This window comes from Plectrocnemia conspersa, unplaced genomic scaffold (genome assembly GCF_051122295.1).
Source record: "Plectrocnemia conspersa isolate PC_06_02 unplaced genomic scaffold, ASM5112229v1 ptg000013l, whole genome shotgun sequence".
NCBI lineage: Eukaryota > Metazoa > Arthropoda > Insecta > Trichoptera > Polycentropodidae > Plectrocnemia > Plectrocnemia conspersa.
In genome coordinates, this window is record NW_028277177.1 from 25,046,727 (window position 1) to 25,067,011 (window position 20,285).

Consider the following 20,285-nt stretch of genomic DNA (forward strand, 5'->3'; position numbering starts at 1 on the left):
CGCCCAGAGACATATGTCCACATTAGCTACGCCTTTGACAGTCTAATTGCCGCAAATTACAATCCGTACACCAAAATACACCCAATTATCTGAGCCATTTTAAAATATGCTTTCTTATTGTGGATTTACAACATTAATATTTTTCTTTTTGTCAAATATTTAGCTATAAATATAATATGTAATACAAATGCACTCGGTAAAATTACCATTAAATTATTCGTTAAAATTACCATTTCAAACAAACGATTGAAATTTAATGTTTTTAAATCCCTCTAATTATCAGTCATGCTCAAAAATTCGTTCTATTTGAACCATACATAAGCTGTGCGACATTCTAGGATTGACTGACAACTCCAAGCTGCGCTATAATGGCGTTTATTAAAACCGGTATAATATCACTATTCCGTGAAATTGAAAATTGTAAAACTTTACATACTTAATCTTTGCAGAAGCTGATATTCAAAATGATAAACAAACACTTGACACTATGAAATGTAAAGATGAGGTAAAAAACCATAATATGTGAAACTTGTTAACGCATGTGATATTAAATATTTTTTTCTTTTCAAGCTTTTAAATGTTAAACGCGAATACGATAACAGTGAAATTACGCACATAGACGATATGTTCGAAACAGGTTAGACATTAAACAGTATTTAGTAATGTTTCAATATATTTCAACTATTATTTGTCTTCAGAAATGCACGATGTTAAGGATGTACTTATGGCGAATACTATCAGTTCGAACAGTTTATCTCATCAAATTAACAACACCACCCAAGTAATAGTCGAAGAGATTTCGATTTCAAATTTAAATATTCACACTTTATTTAAAGAATACAATTTTAATTTTAGGAACTAGAAATAGAAAAATGTACTCAATTTCAACATGATGATTCCAATAAAAATGAGTGCGACACAAATGGTAAAACATTAGATTTTAAAAAACGTCTCACACGACATTTGTTAACCCATAGCGACAATCGTGATATTGAATATGAAGAAGGTGAAAAATCATTCCATTATAAAACTGTACTTGCAAAACATATGATTACTCATAGTGATGTTCGTGCCTTTAAATGTGAAAAATGTGGTAAAGCATTCAAATCTCAGTACAAGCTTTCATCACATATGAAAATTCATAAATTTGAATGTGAAAAATGTGCTAAAGCATGTAAATCTCAAAACAAACTTTCATCACATATGAAAATTCATAAATTTGAATGTGAAAAATGTGGTAAAGCATTAAAATCTCAAAACAGGCTTTCATCACATATGCATATTCATAGAGACATTCGTGCCTTTGAATGTGAAAAATGTGGAAAAGTATTGAAATCTCGAAGGTATCTTTCAAAACATATGCAAATGCATAGTGACATTCATGTCTTTGAATGTGATAATTGTGGAAAAGCATTCCGTTATAAAAACAACCTTGCAAGACATATGATTAGTAATCATATTCTTTTATTTACCCCAATAATGATGAAGAATACTGTTGAAGATATTTTGAATAATCCATTTTCAAAAAGAAGTAATGAAATTAAATTGAAGATAATCAAAATTGGCAAACCACGTCCACCTCTACCCAATTTATTTATGAAGTATAAAGACAATAAATGTGAATATACAAGACATTTTTCATTTTCATCATATGAACGAACTGAGTGGTTAACAGGCTGCGAACTTCGATCTAGATTGTTCTGTTGGCCATGTTTATTGTTTTCCAAAGAAAGTAGTGTATGGAATAAAAGTGGATTTGCTGACCTTAGTCATCTGATAACGGCACTGAAAAAACACAGAAGAGCGCAGTCACACGTTCAATCATTTTTTTCTCTCAAAATGTTTGGAAAACAACGAATTGAAGTCATGATTGACGCTCAACGTAAAGCTAATATAAGTCAACATAATGAACAAGTTAATAAAAATAGAGAAATATTAAAACGAATGATTGACGCAGTAGTATATCTAGGAAAACAAGAACAACCTTTTCGAGGCCACGATGAGTCCTGTAATTCACTAAACAAAGGAAATTACCTTGAATTTTTAAATGCACTTCGAGAATACGATTCTGTTTTGGATACTCATTTAAATACTGCAACGGTGTTTCGTTGTACTTCCCCATCCATACAGAATGACATAATTGAAGCAATTGGTGATGTTATTAAAGATCATATTAAGGAAGAAGTAAATTCAGCAAATTTTGTCGCGATTATTCTTGACGAAACTTCAGATATAATGACGAACTCACAGCTCTCAACAGTTTTGCGTTTTGTTTATGAAGGTAAAGTTTACGAGCGGTTTATTGGCTTTACAGACGTTAGCTCTGATAAAACAGCCGATGGCTTATTTTGCCACGTTGTAAATATAATTGAAGAATTTCAAATTCAAGATAAATTAGTTGGACAGACTTATGATGGGGCGAGTGTAATTAGTGGGCATATTAATGGTTTGCAAGCCAAAGTACTCGAAGTTTATCCATTGGCCATTTTTACACACTGCTATGCTCATATGTTGAATTTTACATTACAACAAGGTCTTTCCAATATAAAAGTGTGCAAATCATTCTTTCAAACTTTAAATGGATTGTCTGCATTCTTTTCGAAATCTTCCAAACGAATAAATGCTTTACAAGAGTTTGTAGGTAGAAGACTTCCTTCTGTTACACCTAAAAGATGGAATTACACATCACGGTTAAGTAACACAGTGCAAAAATACAGAAATGAATTTACGGGCTTTTTTCGAGACGTCGTGAAAAATTGTGAACTATGGGACCCCGACACTGTAATAAAAGCACGAGGTTTTCTTAGCTTTTTGGAAGATTTTGAAACAAGAAAACTTCTCCACATATTTTCAAACCTTTTTGGAAAAACTGATGTGTTATACAACATTTTACAATCCAAATCTTTTGACATATTATATTGCTGTAAGAAAGTTACCGAAATTTTGCAACAACTCAGACATGAACAGGAAAATAATTTTGAAACATTATGGGATTCTTATGTAACGGAAGAAAATTATCCAAGACTGAGTAATGATTTGCTTGTTGAAGAAAAGCACGCGTTTAGTCAACTATTTAATACAATAGTTGATAATATATGTAAGCAAATTGAATACCGTTTTTCTTCAATGTCCAAATTGGAATATTTTCACCTTCTGGAGAAAGAAAAATATGAGCAATATAAAGGAAAATTTCCAAATGAATTACTTACCAAACTGCAACAATTCTATGGAACATTATTTGATTATATAAGTTTAAAAAATGAGCTTGCTGTTCTTTATCATTTACCTGAATTTGCAGAGAAATCTGTTCATGAGCTTGTACAATTTATGAACACAAATAATCTTGAGTCAGGTTTTCAGGAAATAGATAAATTAGGCAAACTAATATTAACTCTTCCAAGCAGTACTGCTTCAGTAGAACGTTCATTTTCTGCTCTGAAACGAAATAATACTTGTTATCGAAGTACCCAAGGCCAAGAAAGGCTATGTGGCCTTAGCTTGATTTCTATAGAAAAAGGGATCCTTATGGATATTAAACAGAAGAGCACTTTTTATGACAGCGTGATAGAAAAATTTATGGTCAAAGAAAGAAGATTAGATTTTATATATAAATAATTATAATTTTATGTTTATTGGAAATTTGATATTTTTATATAATAATATTTTAGATTTGGTTTGATGTTTATTTATTAATTTATATATGGGAAAAAGCTGTAAGGCAGTTCAGGCATGCCAAAACCTCGGCTAATAAAAATGAAAAAATGTACATTTTTTTTTTTTTTTTATAGCACACCCAATATTAACACCCACCGTACGCCACTGATGATTACTCATAGCGATGTTCGTGGCTTTGAATGTGAAAAATGTGGTAAAGCATTCAAATTTCAACAGTATCTTTCATCACATATGCAAACTTATGGAAACGATTATGCCTTTAAATGTGAAAGATGTAGTAAAACATTTAAACTTCGACAGAATCTTGTAACACATATGCGAATTCATACAGACATTCGTGCATTTGAATGTGAAAAATGTGGTAAAGCATTCAAATCTCAATACAAGCTTTCATCACATATAAAAATTCATAAATTTGAATGTGAAAAATGTGCTAAAGCATGTAAATCTCAAAACAGGCTTTCATCACATATGCATATTCATAGAGACATTCGTGTCTTTGAATGTGAAAAATGTGGAAAAGCATTCCATTTTAAAAACAGACTCGCAAGACATATGACTACTCATAGCGATGTTCGTAACTTTGAATGTGAAAAATGTGTTAGTTGTTTTGCTCAGTGTGAGTTAAACTTTCATGTGTGTAATAGTTTTAGTATCAATTGTTTTTCTCTATTATGAACATTAGCGACCTAGATATCGATAATGAAATTTTAAATACATTAATCCAAGAAAGGCCTGTTTAAGGACAGAGAAGCTACCAGAAACGCTTGGCATGAAGTTTGCCTGGGTGTTCGTAGCGACTTTGATGTGTTAGAAGAAAAAGAGAGAAATGATTTTGGTAAGTCCATACTTTCTCACATATACTGTGTACTATATAATGTTAAAAAAGTCGATTTTTAGATTCTAGAAGTGGCAGTGACCACACTATGTAGTGGCACAGGATCTTTACTCGCATTGCAGGCGTTTCTGGATTTAATTATTTATTTGTTTTTTATTGTGACAACCATGGTGAGCTATTATTAACAAATGTTGTATTTGTAATAATATAAACATTGGAAAATTAGTAACAATGTCATGTTTTTTAAGAAGTTTTATTATGCTTGTAGTAACTTACTTCTAGTGTTACAATAATATTTTACAATTAAATAGAAGGTGGCACATTTGACAATTATCTGTTGTCGATCTCATGGTGATCAGAATGTCCTTATATCCTAGAAATCTGCCAGTAAACCCTTCCTACACTTGAAACAAAATATCTAAATAGAATGTTTCTCAAATTGTTTGCTTTGAGGCCTCCTCTTGTAGTATTCTCTACTCGAATATCTTCCAGCTCCATAATTGCTGCTGTATCCTCAATCTTGTATCCGTTTCTATCAAGAATAATGCAGGCTTTAAAACAATATCATTAACAAATTGTGGTTGAACATTAAAGGTTTGATGGAATATTCTCCATTTGTTGCTGAGGATACCGAACGTGCATTCTTTGTACTTTCTTGCTCGGCACAATCGATAGTTAAAGATTATCTTTTCGACTGTTAAATGTACCCCAGCATAAGGCCTTATCGAATGTTTATGTAGCCCAAATGCTGCATCACCAAAAAAAATAATGCTCTTTCTGTAATAGATTTTTTGAACTGATTTCTATTGATTTCCACATCTGAGTCTGTTTTAAAAATCAACGAGTCACAGTCTTTTCCGTAGCTACCAATATGCACAAAAAACCGGTGCTTACTATCTAAACATATCCTTCTTGCTGTTATGATTGCTGAATAATCAAGGTCTTTGAAAATACGTCTACTTGTTAGATATCTGAAAAACGAAAAAAATATTATTTTATTGTTTACGTAGCTAATGTCTTAGACTTAGATGGTACTTAATGTTCTTTTTTTTAGGTAAGTATGGGGACCCCGAGACGACCGTCCGTGATGCAGCATAAGTGAAAGTGATTGTCTCGCTGAGCTGTGCATCCGAACTAAGCGGCGTCGTACTATAACACCGCATCCCCGCCACCGCGAGCTACGCGCGGAGTGGGACTGGGGATCCCGAGACGACCGTCCGTGACGCAGCATAAGTGAAAGTGAAGTCCCGCGGAGCCGTACACCCGAACAAAGCGCGTTGTACAACAACACCGCACCCCCGCCACTGCAAGCAACGCGCGGAGTGGAGATACTGTTGCGCACCCGACCGGGATTATAAGGCGGCGCTAAAAGGCTCACATACACACTTCGACTCTGGACTTCTGACACTGCAACACTCACTGGACTACACGGATTCTACACCTCGCCTCCTGTTCGAGCAACCATCTCCAGGACACGCGCTCGAGGTTTAATATCGACGACTGTCGAAGGATCCCAGTCAACACGCGTCAGGAACGTACCGGAAGATTCATAAGGGCCACTTTGTACAGTTCGCTGTACAAACGTCCTATCACAAATCGTCAACCGGACCTGCCGATAACTACAATATAGAAGCGTAACCCCGCGACCGCTTCATAAGGAAGTGATGAAACGATAGAAACATCTATGTGACGCCATTGCCAAGGTTGAAAAGAGGGCAAAAGAAAGCAAAACCGATGGTTCTTGGCAACAACCTCAAGAGAACACAAAACATGAAGTAAGCCTAACGACTGGAACAAAGAAAAAAGCTCTCCGATACTCAACAACGAAGAAAAAACTAAAAAAATAGATTTGAAGATTGTAAAAGCATTGGAAAAAACTGAACCTGAGAAACTAAACTCCCAAATGACCTTCTATCGCAGTTTGCTGATGCATACAGAGAATTTTGATAGTAATGAATGGCTTCAATTCCAAATAAAGGTTTTTTGGGACATTTCCAATATTAAAAATCAAATGGTTGCAGCTCCTCACTATCAAAGTTACATTGCACAATCCACTTCCCAGTTTCAGCAACAGAGCCAATCAAAGCCATACCATTCCTATCCACAGGCTTTTCCACAGCCACTTCAACAACATTTCACAAATTCTATAACTTCGCACTACTCACAACCTTCACATCTCCCACCTTTCGACCCACCATCGATTCCCTCAGTTTCTACTCAAAATGCACTGCATACTCCACCATACCAACCAATGAAGGACAAAATGTAAAAAGCTACAGCAGCTGAACACAACAAAACTTTTGCTGAGTACGTTGGCGAAAAAGACTAGAAAAAAGTTATTCAGTAAAATCCTAGTTCATCTAGCACTTGTGTATATAAAGGTCTATTAACCCATACGTCACGGTGCCTCGAAATGAAAAATGACATCCGATGGGTCGCTCAACTCCCCCAAACATTTCAAGTCAAAATATTGATGAATTCTTCATCAAATTTATTTAAAAATGGATAATTCTAAGTATGAAATTTGTTATTCATGATAAGCTTCATCATCTGGTCAATATTTAGGATTTTTTAATTAATCATTACGACGCATAAGTGACGACGTAAACGCCGAGATTTCGCTGCAGACTAGCTTTGCAGGTATACGAGTGACTGCCGCGCGCTCGGTACATAAAACTACGGAGTAACCCAAAAAAATAAACAAGTATTTCATTTATTTATTATTTCAATTTTTGAAATAAAAAATTGTTGCTACATTTATGTTGCTAATATACAAAAAAGTCAATATATAAATACTATTTTGAAATTAAAATAAAAATTTGAAAAAATAAAACACATTTATTTTATAAACACAAAAAAATTCAAGTGTAACACTAAAATATATGTTTATTTTATACATATATAATAACATTTTATATTAATTTCAAATTTGTAAAAACTTTATTCAAGCACACCTTTCTTTCGGATTGTGATATTTTGTGCAAATGATTATCTACAAAAGTGAGAAATGACATTTTTGCTAATACGAGTTTATTGATATATAATTCAATTGCAATCAAATATTCACTCACCATTGTAATTTTCTCCACCGTAATGGGAAATCTTCCAGGCAAACTTAATTCTTATCCATAAGTTTTTATGTGTATCGTGCTAATAATTTAAAAATAATAACTCGAAAAAATTCCCATTTTCTAAAAAAATGTGTCATTTCTGAGATTCGGTACTTCCAGTGAGCTAGTAATATCTGACGGGAGATAATATTTATTAAAAAAAAATATGTTATGATTTCCTTATAACAGGATAGAAAAAAATCAATATAATCTTACTAATCTGACAATCTTTAAATTCTCAGTAATCCAATATTATCTAATGGTTAATGGTAAGATACATTTTTAGTGTCTTGTACTTTTTATATATGTACATCGTATTTTTTATTTTCTGTAATTTGACTTCATTTCTAAATTAACCCTTTTACATTGGCATACGCGTCCTAGCCAACAGTTAGAGGGCGAAATATTTCCCTGATTGCGGCTATAAAAATTGCAGGAATTGGCTAGCGAATAATTCAAATCGATTAAATTTGGTGGACGTTATGCATGTATATGTAAACGAGTATGTAGCCACAGTTACTTCGGCAAATTGTAATAAATATTATATGAATACATATAAGAAATAACCTGCAGCTGCTCGGAAAAATAAACTATAAATTGTGATTATGTACACGTGAGTACAATAAAATGCATTTATTAAAAAATATCTTCTCTGGTCAAACGATCATCAAATCTGAGCACCGAAAATCTATCTCTAGACATGACCGCTGAATAAAAATATTGTTTGAACAGTTCGTTTTTGTCCATAATTCTTTGAACTGTATTTTACCCCTATTCAATTCTCCAGAAGATAATAGGATACCTATAAACGCTTTAACTTCGATACGATTTACGGGATGTCATTTTTGAAATGTATTATCAATATCGATATCGCTATCGTATTCGCTACCACTCTCGTCAAAATCTTGCAAAATTCTTAGCAACTCTTCGTCAGTTACAAGCCGATCAGCCATTTTACAATTTCAAAAGTAACGTGAGAAATAAAATAACAATAACGATCGAATTTGGCGGTTCAATTCGTACTGTATGTTTTTTTGGGTAACGGTGTAGTTTGCGATAAGCGTTGAAGGAACCGCGTGGAGGGGGCGTCGCGCGAAATTCTTAGAAGGCTAATTTCTCTAAAAACTGACTCAGGTATACAAATCACACGGCGACAGTACCGATTAGAGTTGATTTTATTTTTTTCTCGCGATTGGAGATAATAAAGTTCAATGATTATTTTTAATATTTATTCTTTAAACTATTTTTGACAAATACAAAAAGTTTGCGACAAATAGGATTTATATTAAATAAGTTATTTGAGAAAAACCAAAAAGTTGGGGGAGTCAATAGACCCCACAGGCACGGATGGGTTAATAAGTTTTGTATGTGTTACAGAATTATATCAATAAATACCTTTACCTTTAAAACTATTTTGTAAATGATTATCCCACACACTAAATAAAAGGTTTATTATAATAACTATGTACGGAAGTAATTATACGTAAAATAAGTTTAAAAAAATCGATATGATGGATATATTGGAGATTTATGTTTACAAAAAAACAATTATCTCAAAATATAATCAAAAGTACACTATTTAATTGAAAGTTAGTTGGAAACAAATTTTTACATTTTACATGACGTAAATATTGTAATAAAATAAAAATTACAATTTAAAAATGTAGAAAATCAGTGCCCAGTAGGGTCAAAGTGAATCAACTGCGTTCTTTCTAAGAATATTTGCAAAACTGTGAAACATATTATTCCGATACTCGGCTGGCGTGTAGTGTTCATATTTTGCACAAAATATCTCACTCATAATTTCGAGTAATTCCACAAAATTTCCTTTGGTTGTTAGTTTACCTGATTCGTCTTTTTTTAATTTTAAGGTTGCTGAAATTAACACTGTCTCCAGGTGTCTTAGGACCAGATAAAATAGCGTTCGTAGCGCAAAATTTAATTTTGAATATATTTTTTTTCGTTTGATCACTTTATAAAAATATTTTTTAGTAATAATTATAAATTTGAAATGTCACTATCAATATTTCATAAGCAATTCCTTACATTAAATAAGTAAAAACAGTTACATAATTATTTAGTATATTATAATATAATTTAATATATTTAGTATATTTTTTTCTCAATTGGCAATCTTCGGGCGTTCGGACGGTCTTGCGCGTATGCCCCGTACTTTGTAAACGTCATGTAAAGTATTTTTAATCGTCAATAAAAACATTACTGCAGCGGCTCAATCTGTGTCTAATTGCCACCCGCCACTTCCCGTCGCCAAAGTTTATTCATATTAAAAAATACATAAATAGTTCATATTAAAAATACATAGAAACAACAAATAATTAACAAAAATAGCTAACATAACAAACAGCAATCCCAATTTATCAATTTGGTCTGTAAAAAGAATAAAATAAAAATCTAACATTAAAATTTTTCAAATACATTTTTTATAAAAATCAATTTACGAAACATGCAAGTGATTTTATATGCGAATTAAATTTAAATTATGCCGCAAAAATTTTACATCCCGTTTTGCATTCCCACCTAGTCTGGCGCCCAGGGACATATGTCCACATTAGCTACGCCTTTGACAGTCTAATTGCCGCAAATTACAATCCGTACACCAAAATACACCCAATTATCTGAGCCATTTTAAAATATGCTTTCTTATTGTGGATTTACAACATTATTATTTTTCTTTTTGTCAAATATTTAGCTATAAATATAATATGTAATACAAATGCACTCGGTAAAATTACTATTAAATTATTCGTTAAAATTACCATTTCAAACAAACGATTGAAATTTAATGTTTTTAAGTCCCTCTAATTATCAGTCATGCTCAAAAATTCGTTCTATTTGAACCATACATAAGTTGTGCGACATTCTAGGATTGACTGACAACTCCAAGCTAAGCTATAATGGCGTTTATTAAAACCGGTACAATATCACTACTCCGTGAAATTGAAAAATGTAAAACTTTACATACTTATCTATCTTTGCAGAAGCTGATATTCAAAATGATAAAGAAACACTTGACACGATGCAATGTAAAGATGAGGTAAAAAACCATAATATTTGAAACTTGTTAACGCATGTGATATTAAATATTTTTTTCTTTTCAAGCTTTTAAATGTTAAACGCGAATACGATAACAGTGAAATTACGCACATAGACGATATGTTCGAAACAGGTTAGACATTAAACAGTATTTAGTAATGTTTCAATATATTTCAACTATTATTTGTCTTCAGAAATGCACGATGTTAAGGATGTACTTATGGCGAATACTATCAGTTCGAACAGTTTATCTCATCAAATTAACAACACCACCCAAGTAATAGTCGAAAAGATTTCATTCTTCATATATTTCGATATTTACAACTTATTTAAAGAATACAATTTTAATTTTAGAAGCTGGAACTAGAAAAATGTACTCAATTTCAACATGATGATTCTAATAAACATGAGTGTGATATATGTGGTAAAACAATAGATTCTAAAAAACGTCTCACACATTTGTTCACTCATAGCGACATTCGTGATTTTGAATGTAAAACATGTGGAAAAACTTACAAATATAAAAGCAGCCTTTCAGGACATATAAAAAAACACAGGGATGTTCGTGATTTTGAATGTGACGAATGTGGAAAATCATTCCATCTTAAACCCGCACTTGCAAGACATATTATTTCTCATAGTGATGTTCGTGCCTTTAAATGTGAAAAATGTAGTAAAACTTTCAAAACTAAAAACGACCTTTTAAAACATATGCAAACTCATAGACACGTTCGTGCCTTTGAATGTGAAAGATGTGGTAAAGCATTTAAATCTCGACAAAATATTATTTCACATATGCGTCTTCACATGCGTGCAATTAACAAATGTGACGTGCATGCATTTGAATGTAAAATATGTGAAAAATCGTTTCAATATAAATCCGTACTTGCAAAACATATGACTACTCATAACGATGTTCGTCTCTTTAAATGTGAAAAATGTGGTAAAGCATTCAAATCGAAAAATTATCTTTCATCTCATATGATAATTCATAGAGATGTTCGTAATTTTGAATGTGAAAAATGTGGACAAGCATTTAAACGTAAACACTACCTTTCATCCCATCTGTTTACTCATAGCGATCTTTGTGACTTTGAATGTGATAGATGTGGTAAAGCATTCCATTTTAAAACCAGACTTGCAACTCATATGATTGCTCATAGCGAAGTTCGTGCCTATGAATATAAAAAATGTGAAAAATCATTCAAATATAAATCCAGACTTTCAAAACATATCCAAACTCATAGTACTATTTTTGACTGAATGTGAAAAATGTGAGAATGAATTTAAATCTAGAACATACCTTTTAAAACATTTAGTAACTCATACTTATGTTCATGATGGAATGTAAAAATTATGGAAAAAACATTTTAATATCACAAGCATTTAGAGTTCATGAAATCTCATAGTTATATTCGCAACTTAACGTGTTTAATTTTGAGTATCTGTTAGTTATTCGTGTCCTCTTGACACATTAGTTTACAGAATTTTTGAATCGGCATTTATAATTTGGAATCTGTGAATAACCAAATACTCACTCTTAATACAAAAAATCAAAAAAGGTTCTTGAGACACCGTGTTTGAGGATATTTGGTTATTTTCCGTTCTTGTATCCCAGTGCCCTTTTTTTATCTCTATTTCTCTGTGTAATTCGGAAGGACGAGTCTGCACTCGGGCGAGTTTTTTAGCGAAATAGTTGCGTTACGAGTTAATGTATACGTTAAGTTTAAGTTTCGCGCAAGCCACCTTCCAGTCGGTTTTAAAAAGAGACTCGCTGCTCTTGTTGCGCGCAGTGTAAACGTGTCAATACATTTTTCGCACAAGGGAATGAATCAAGAGTATTCATATATAATCCGCTTCATCGAATCGTGTACAAATCATTCGTTTTTATGGGATTCCGACTCGCCCAAACTGATGGTTCACCTTCTTTCGCGCCTGTTTCTCTCAGTGTAAACAGAAAAGACGAGTCTGCACTCTGCGAAATAGTTGCTTGAATAGTTGCCTTACGAGTTAATGTAAATGCAACTTCAGACTTGCCTATGACTGTCCCCATTTAAATCCTCAATACGCTGCCGTTGCACATTGATCTATTTATTGGTGTTAAAGGCGCTGGTCTTGTGCATAACGCTTAATTTTAATATTTTACGTACAGTAAACCCCTCTACAGCATTCCTCAGTATATCGTAGTTTTTGTTACTGTTTGTCCCTTGACTTCGCTAGACATATTCTGACAGGCGAAACGCCGCCGCGCTATAACATTCCAGAGATATTCATCACAATACTGTAGGAAAATATTTCTTTTTGTATAGCTATGGAAAAAATTATGATCAAGCGGGATCAATGTACACGTTTTTTAAAAGCATTATGTATATACTTTTCAGGGGGTTTCAACCATTCTAATTTTTTATAATAAAACTATTTAATTATGTAATACAAGTTCGCATGCCATGGCGAGCACGCGCTCCACTCATTGTATATTCTAACATGTAACTCTAAATCGTCAATAAAAACACTACTACAACGGCTCAATCTGTGTCTAATTGCCACACATTACCTCCCATTGTCAAAGTTTATTTATATGTACATATCATATAAAGTGGCGGCCACCTAAATAAGACACTTTTGAAGTTTTGTAAAAATGCGATGTAAAGTGCAAATTTTACATAAAATTGTTAAAACTTTTCAACTTTTTATTTTTTATCTAGATAATCTACATAATCGTGAATAATACTATGTTGTAATAATTATTTAAAATATTTATTTTCAATTTAAAATTCAATTTATAAAATTGATAGTCAAATTCACCTATTTGCGAGATACATATGAGTGTATTCTAAAAATTCAAAAACAAATAAAAAAAATAAAATAAAATAAAAATTCCATTAATATTTCGTAGGGTGACCTTTTGTCCTTATAATAGCCCTACAACGGTTAGGCACTGACTCGATTAATTGTTGGTATTTGCGGCAAGAATCAGTTCCCACTCGTTTTTTACATTTAAATTTGTGACAAATTAATTTTTAATTTTGTGTTTTAAAGGTCTCCATAAGTGTTCAATAGGGTTTAGATCAGGGCTGCGTGATTTCCATTCCAAAACATCCATAATATTGTCTGTGAACGACTTTTTTGCCCTATGTGAAATATGTTTCGGGTCATTGTCCTGTTGATAAACAGGACAATGACCCGAAATCATCAGCATTACGGGTTCCATAATATTAACATATACTTCCTGGTTCATAATCCCTTAAATTAAATGGATAGGACCGACCCCATGCCAAAACATACAACCCAATAAAATAATGCTTCCACCAGCTCCTTTAATTGTTTTTATGATATTTCTGTAGTTGTACTCTTCGTTTACATATCTTCTAAAATATTGCCTTCCATCAGAGCCTATTCTATTGAACTAAGATTCATCACTAAAGAAAACATTTTTCCAACCTAATATTGTCCAGTTTAAATGATTTTTTAGCAAAATTAACGCATAATATGCAATTGTTTTTTTTCACTAATGGTTTACGTCGAGCAATGGTGCCGTATAATCCTGCTCCACACAGCCTTCTACGCACTATTTTGACATTTACGTCAGTTTCATTTAATTGATTTACTTCTTTTCTAATGTCTACAGCAGTTTTTAATGGATTTTCTTTGGAAATTCTAATTATTTTTCGATCCACAGGTGTGGAAGTTTTTTTTTTTGGCGTTGTTTTCGTTCAAGTTTTTCACAGGTTTTATGTGTTTCAAAATGTTTTAACGCGTTATATATTTGACATCTTGATTTTTTTAGATATTCTGATATTATTTGCACTGACCGACCTTTGTCATTTTTTAAATCCACAATTAGTTCTCGTTTTTAGGATCACAATGTACACTTTTCCCCATAATAAAATTATATTCTAGGTAAATACACTATTTATTATTAATTTAAATTATTTTAAATAATCCTTATAATGAAAGAAATCGATATCATGGCGTTCGAAATGAAAATAAAAGCAAAAATTTACCATTAGAATTTAATGGTTAATTTTACATCATCATCATCTAATGATTAGATGATGATTCCCTTTGAATTGTGACCATGTGTACAATACGCCGTTTTGGACTTCTCAGAAAGGCAAGGGTAATAAGTCTCGGGTTTAAGGGGATGTATCAGTATAGCGCGTCAAACTGTTCATTGATAGTGTCCTTTTAAGTTTAAACAAATTTTTTTCCATTCCCATATTTTGTTACGCAGTAATTTAACATTTACGAGCAAAAAAATGATTTTGTAAAAAGTGTCTTATTTAGGTGGCCGCCACTGTATGTATGTTAATATGCACATATACATAAATACATAAAAACAACAAATATTTAACAAAAGTAGATAATATAACGGACAGCAATCCCAGTTTATCATATTGGTCTGTAAAAATTATAAAATAAAAAATCTAACATTAAATTTTTTAAAATACATTATTATATAAAAATCAACCTATGAAAACATACATAAGTGATTTTATATGCAAATTAAATTTAAATTATGCCTCAAAAATTTTAAATCTCTTCCCTTTTTATCGCCTTCCCCCTCTAGTCTGGCCCCCAGGGACATAGGTCTACCTATATTAGTTACGGCTTTTCTACTGAGGCAGTAGAACTAATATTCCACACTTTACAAACTGTCCGCCAAAATACACACAATTATCTGAGCCATTTTAAAATATGCTTTCTTATTGTGGATTTACAATATTAATATTTTACTTTTCGTCAAATATTTATCTATAAATATAATATTTAATACACATGACTATACTATTTTTTTAAATACTTAATTATAGGGAACAAATAACTAACAAAGAATATTGTCATTTTCATAATTGGATATACATATATATATCGCGTAACTACAACTAATCCACTAATTTAATGTTTTGGAGAAATTATTAGGTAAAATTACCATTTCAAACAAACGATTGAAATTTAGTGTTTTAAATCCTTCAAATTATCAGTCATGCTTAGAAATTTGTTCTATTTGTATCATATATAAGTTGTAAGACATTCTAGGGTTGATTGGTAACTCCAAGCCGAACTATAATGGCGTTTATTAAAACCGGTATAATATCACTACTCGGTGAAAATGAAAAATATTAAAAATAGCAGATAGAAACGAAGCTTATTGTGTTCATTAATGATATACATTTTACAGTTCCCCGACAAAACGTTTTATACTTAATCTTTGCAGAAGCTGATATTCAAAACGTTAAAGGAACATTTGACACGATGCACTGTAAAGATAAGGTAAACCATAAACCATAATATGTGAAACTTGTTAACGCATGTGATATTAAATATTTTTTTCTTTTCAAGCTTTTAGATGTTAAACGCGAACACGATAACAGTGAAACTATGCACATAGACGATATGTTCGAAACAGGTTAGACGTTAAACAGTATTTAGTAATGTTTCAATATATTTCAATTAAATTTATTTTACTTCAGAAATGCACGATGTTAAGGATGTACTTATGGCGAATACTATCAGTTCGGACAGTTTATCTCATCAAATTAACAACACCACCCAAGTAATAGTCGAAGAGATTTCGATTTTATATTTAAATATTCACACTTTTTTTAAAGAATACAATTTTAATTTTAGGTACTGGAAATAGAAAAATGTACTCAATTTCAACATGATGATTCCAATAAAAACGAGTGTGACACAAATGGTAAAACATTAGATTCTAAAAAACGTCTCACACGACATTTGTTAACACATAGTGATATTCGTGTGTTTGAATGTGAAAAATGTGAAAAAGCATCCATTACAAAAGCAGACTTACTTATAGCTATTTTATATGTGAAAGATGTGGTAAAGCATTCAAATATCAACAGTATATTTTGTCACATATGGAAACTCATAGAGACAATTGTGCTTTTGAATGTGAAAGATGTGGTAAACCATTTAACTTTCTAAATATTATTTCATCACATGCGAATTTATATAGACATTCGTGCCTTTGAATGTAAAAATTGTGGAGACCCGACAAAGCCACGCCGGACCATCCCGCGCCGACATAGCCGCGCAATACAACCCCGACATTGCAGCGACGATAAAGCCGCGAAAATCAAAATTATAAAATTGAATAAATTGAAAAAAGTTCTTTAAAAAGGTCAATATTCAAATTAGTCCCAAACATCAAAATCCTTTTCGTGTCATCAGCGCCGGAGTCCCAGAGCAAGAAGTCTTCTTGTCTTAAGGTTTGCTTCTGAGAAATAGGAATTAGAATATCGGCGAGCAAATTCACTGGAGCTTAAGAAACACAGTTTTTCTTTTGTTGTCGCTCAATCGTACTTTGAGAAGCCGTATATTCTGGCAGCTTACACGATATCTCCAAAGAAACTCCCGCTGTAGCTTGCTGGATGATCTGGCGAGGTGTTTCAGCAGTTGTTGCTCTTTTTCATATTTCTGTTGCGATCTTCATTGCTTCATTTTGATTTGGATCTGCCGCGTGATTATGCTCTGTGACAACAGTAACTACAGCATCTCGGCTTATCTTTATACGCCCAGAACAATCTTTTCTTGGACATCTCCAAGGCGCGCCTCCATCAGCCAGTATATTGTCTCTGCGATACCGATATCCGTAATGCAAAATATGATTTTTGTCCATCTGTGATTTAAGGCGCAGCTATGATGGCGCGGGATTATCTTGGGCGGCTTTGTCGGGGTGCCAAAATATGTGGTAAAGCTTTCAAATTTCAATTAAATCTTACTTCACATATGCGAATTCATGTAGAGAATCGAGCCTTTGAATGTAAAAAATGTGGTGAAGCTTCTCAATCAAATCTTTCATCACATATGCGAATTCATATAGAAATTTGTGTCTTTGAATGTAAAAATTGTGGTAAAGCTTTCAAATCTCAATCAAATCTTTCTTCACATATACAAATTCATAGTGGTTTTCCTATCTTTGAATATGAAAAATGAGTATTAGTATTCCATTACAAAAGCAGACTTGCAATACACATGACTACTCATAGCGATGTTCGTAACTGAATGTAAAAAATGTGGAAAAGCATTCCATTATAAAAGCGGGCTTGTAATTTATATGATTACTCAGCGATGTTCGTAACTTTGAATGTAAAAATGTGGTAAAGCTTTCAAATCTAAAAAGAATATTCAACTGTAAAAAAGGGGAAAAAGAATTATAATATAAAATTTCATTTTCACAGCATATGAAAACTCTATAGATCTTCCGATCTCATACGTACATTTGATTATTCCTACGAAGGTAGGAATAATCTAATATACGTATGAGATCGAAAGTGGGATCGTTTTGACTACGGAAACTTTAATTAACAAACTCGGAATCACTTTTGAGAGCAATTAGAGGTTTAATTTCTACATGTGCACTACTTCAAATTTTCTAAGTGCTCAGCGTTGTTATGAGTAACATATTTTATTTTTACAATCGTGTCCGCTGACTCATTACTTCACAGCATTCTTGAATCGGTATTTATAATTTGGGGTCTCTGAATAACCAAATACTCCCTCTTAATACAAAATATCAAAAAAGGTTCTTGAGACACCGTGTTTGAGGATATTTGGTTATTTTCCGTTCTTGTATCCCAGCGCCCTTCTTTTAGGAGTGTTGGGATACGATTCGCCGCGTTTTAGCAAAAAGTTGTTTGTCGCTAAGCAATTCTTCACACTACTGAAGAATATTGCTGACAGTCCCACTATTCTCGAGGAATTCCGGTTTTGGGTTTCAGAACCTTTTAGAGTCACAATCGCACCCTCTTTTTAAGTTGCGTTTAAATTCGCACAGTGTAGACGTGGCCTCCACACTGAAACTTATTACTCGAGTAAGTTTTGCGCAAGCCACATTACAGTCGATTTATAGGCCCACAACAAAGAGACTCGCTGCCCTTGTTGTGCGCAGTGTAAACTTGTCAATACTTTTTTCGCACAAGGGAATGAATCAAGAGTAATCATATATAATCCGTTTCATCGAATCGTAAACAAAACATTCGTTTTTATGGGATCCCAACTCTGATGGATCATACAGACTCCACCAGCGTTGACTTCGCTTCGTTTTCTCTTTTTTGTTTAAATACAGCATTCTCAACAGACTCGCCCAAACTTACGGTTCACCTTCTTTCGCGCCTGTTTCTCTCAGTGTAAACAGAAAAGACGAGTCTGCACTCTGTGAAATAGTTGCTCGAGTAGTTGCGTTACGAGTTAATGTAAATGCAACTTCAGACTTGCCTATGACTGTCCCCATTTAAATCCTCAATACGCTGCCGTTGCACATTGATCTATTTATTGGTGTTAAAGGCGCTGGTCTTGTGCATAACGCTTAATTTTAATATTTTACGTACAGTAAACCCCTCTACAGCGTTCCTCAGTATATCGTAGTTTTTGTTACTGTTTGTCCCTTGACTTCGCTAGACATTCTGTGACAGGCGAAACGCCGCCCCGCTCTAACGTTCCAGAGATATTCATCACAATTCAATAAGAAAATATTTCTTTTTGTATAGGTATGGAAAAAATTATGATCAAGCAAATCAATGTACACGTTTTTAAAGCATAATGTATACACTTTTCAGGGGGCTTCAACCGTTTATAATAAAACTATTTAAATATGTAGTAAATATGTATCTATTAAAAATCTAAAAAAGTATTAATGAATCATAAAATATATTTAGATATATGATATAAGACACTTCATATCCACCATTAAAATTTTAGTGTATTTTAAATAATACGTAATCTTTCTAAACTTAGCTAATTTTTTATTTCGATATTTAAATGCAATACCCCTGTAAATATAATAATCACCGTGAGTATCAATTTCTTTGATTTAGAATGCAGTACTTAATGTTTTTAAATTTTATTGTAATTTTTTTTTATCTCTTCAAACTGTGAAAGAAAATGATCAAATTATTTAAGGAATTATTTTTATTTTTTAGCCATGTTCTCTAATGGACCTAAGGAAAGACTGAAACGGAAACGTATTTCGCTGGAACAAAAAGCACAAATTTTGGATCGTATAAAATGCGGAGAAAAAATTTATAAAATATCTAAAGAATTGAATATGAGTATGTCTACAATTTGTGGTATTCAAATGATGGAAGATAAAATACGAAAAAGGATTTCCATTGGATCATCAGACAGTATAAAAAAAACTGCTCGTGTAAAAAACAATTTATTAGCTAGAACAGAAAATTGTCTAATGATATGGATTGAAGATTGTCGTCAAAAAAATTTACCTCTGGATGGACATCTGATTAAAAAAAAAGCAATCAAATTATTTGAGCATTTAAAAGAAAAAGAACGCAATTCTGAGGAAACATTTCTCGCTAGCAAAGGATGGTTTGAGAGATTTAAAAAACGTTTTTCCTTAAATAACATTATAATACAAGGTGAACGTTCTTCAGCTGACGAAGAAGCTGCTAATATTTTTTTAAATCAATTTAAAACAATTATACAAACGGAAGGTTATATAGCAGACCAAGTTTTTAACGCTGATGAAACGGGACTAAATTTTAAAAAGATGCCTGGACGAACGTACGTATCTAAAACTGAGAAATCTGTTTCCGGCTTTAAAGTTTTAAAAGATCGAATTACGTTAC

At 32.5% G+C, this 20,285-nt stretch overlaps 1 protein-coding gene and 1 long non-coding RNA gene across 8 annotated transcripts; one reads left to right on the top strand and one right to left on the bottom strand.

The window, feature by feature from the left end:
• The first annotated feature begins 313 nt into the window (after positions 1 to 313).
• Positions 314 to 9,032, top strand: LOC148227678 (zinc finger MYM-type protein 1-like). 7 transcript variants are annotated; one of them, XM_088202312.1, is made up of 9 exons: positions 314 to 387; positions 450 to 505; positions 571 to 637; positions 699 to 781; positions 856 to 925; positions 3,789 to 4,513; positions 4,576 to 4,683; positions 5,568 to 6,910; positions 8,984 to 9,032. In XM_088202312.1, exons 1-6 carry the CDS (start codon positions 369 to 371, stop codon positions 3,821 to 3,823), a joined length of 330 nt encoding a protein of 109 aa, XP_088058438.1. In that variant the 5' UTR covers positions 314 to 368; the 3' UTR covers positions 3,824 to 4,513; positions 4,576 to 4,683; positions 5,568 to 6,910; positions 8,984 to 9,032. The 7 variants fall into 7 exon arrangements, with proteins under 7 accessions (XP_088058438.1, XP_088058433.1, XP_088058437.1 ...); XM_088202307.1 differs by having other exon boundaries at positions 4,425 to 4,513; XM_088202311.1 differs by lacking the exon at positions 8,984 to 9,032 and having other exon boundaries at positions 4,565 to 4,683; positions 5,568 to 6,109.
• Positions 5,281 to 7,162, bottom strand: LOC148227679 (uncharacterized). The gene is made up of 2 exons (XR_015811994.1): positions 7,100 to 7,162; positions 5,281 to 5,484 (listed from the first exon to the last, which is right to left on the bottom strand). It is a non-coding gene; the product is annotated as an uncharacterized LOC148227679 (long non-coding RNA).
• Positions 9,033 to 20,285: the final 11,253 nt, after the last annotated feature.

Coding starts and splice junctions, on each gene's coding strand:
- LOC148227678 (XM_088202306.1), top strand. Junction 506..570: donor CTATGAAATGTAAAGATGAG/GTAAAAAACCAT, acceptor TTTCTTTTCAAG/CTTTTAAATGTTAAACGCGA. Junction 782..855: donor AAATTAACAACACCACCCAA/GTAATAGTCGAA, acceptor TTTTAATTTTAG/GAACTAGAAATAGAAAAATG.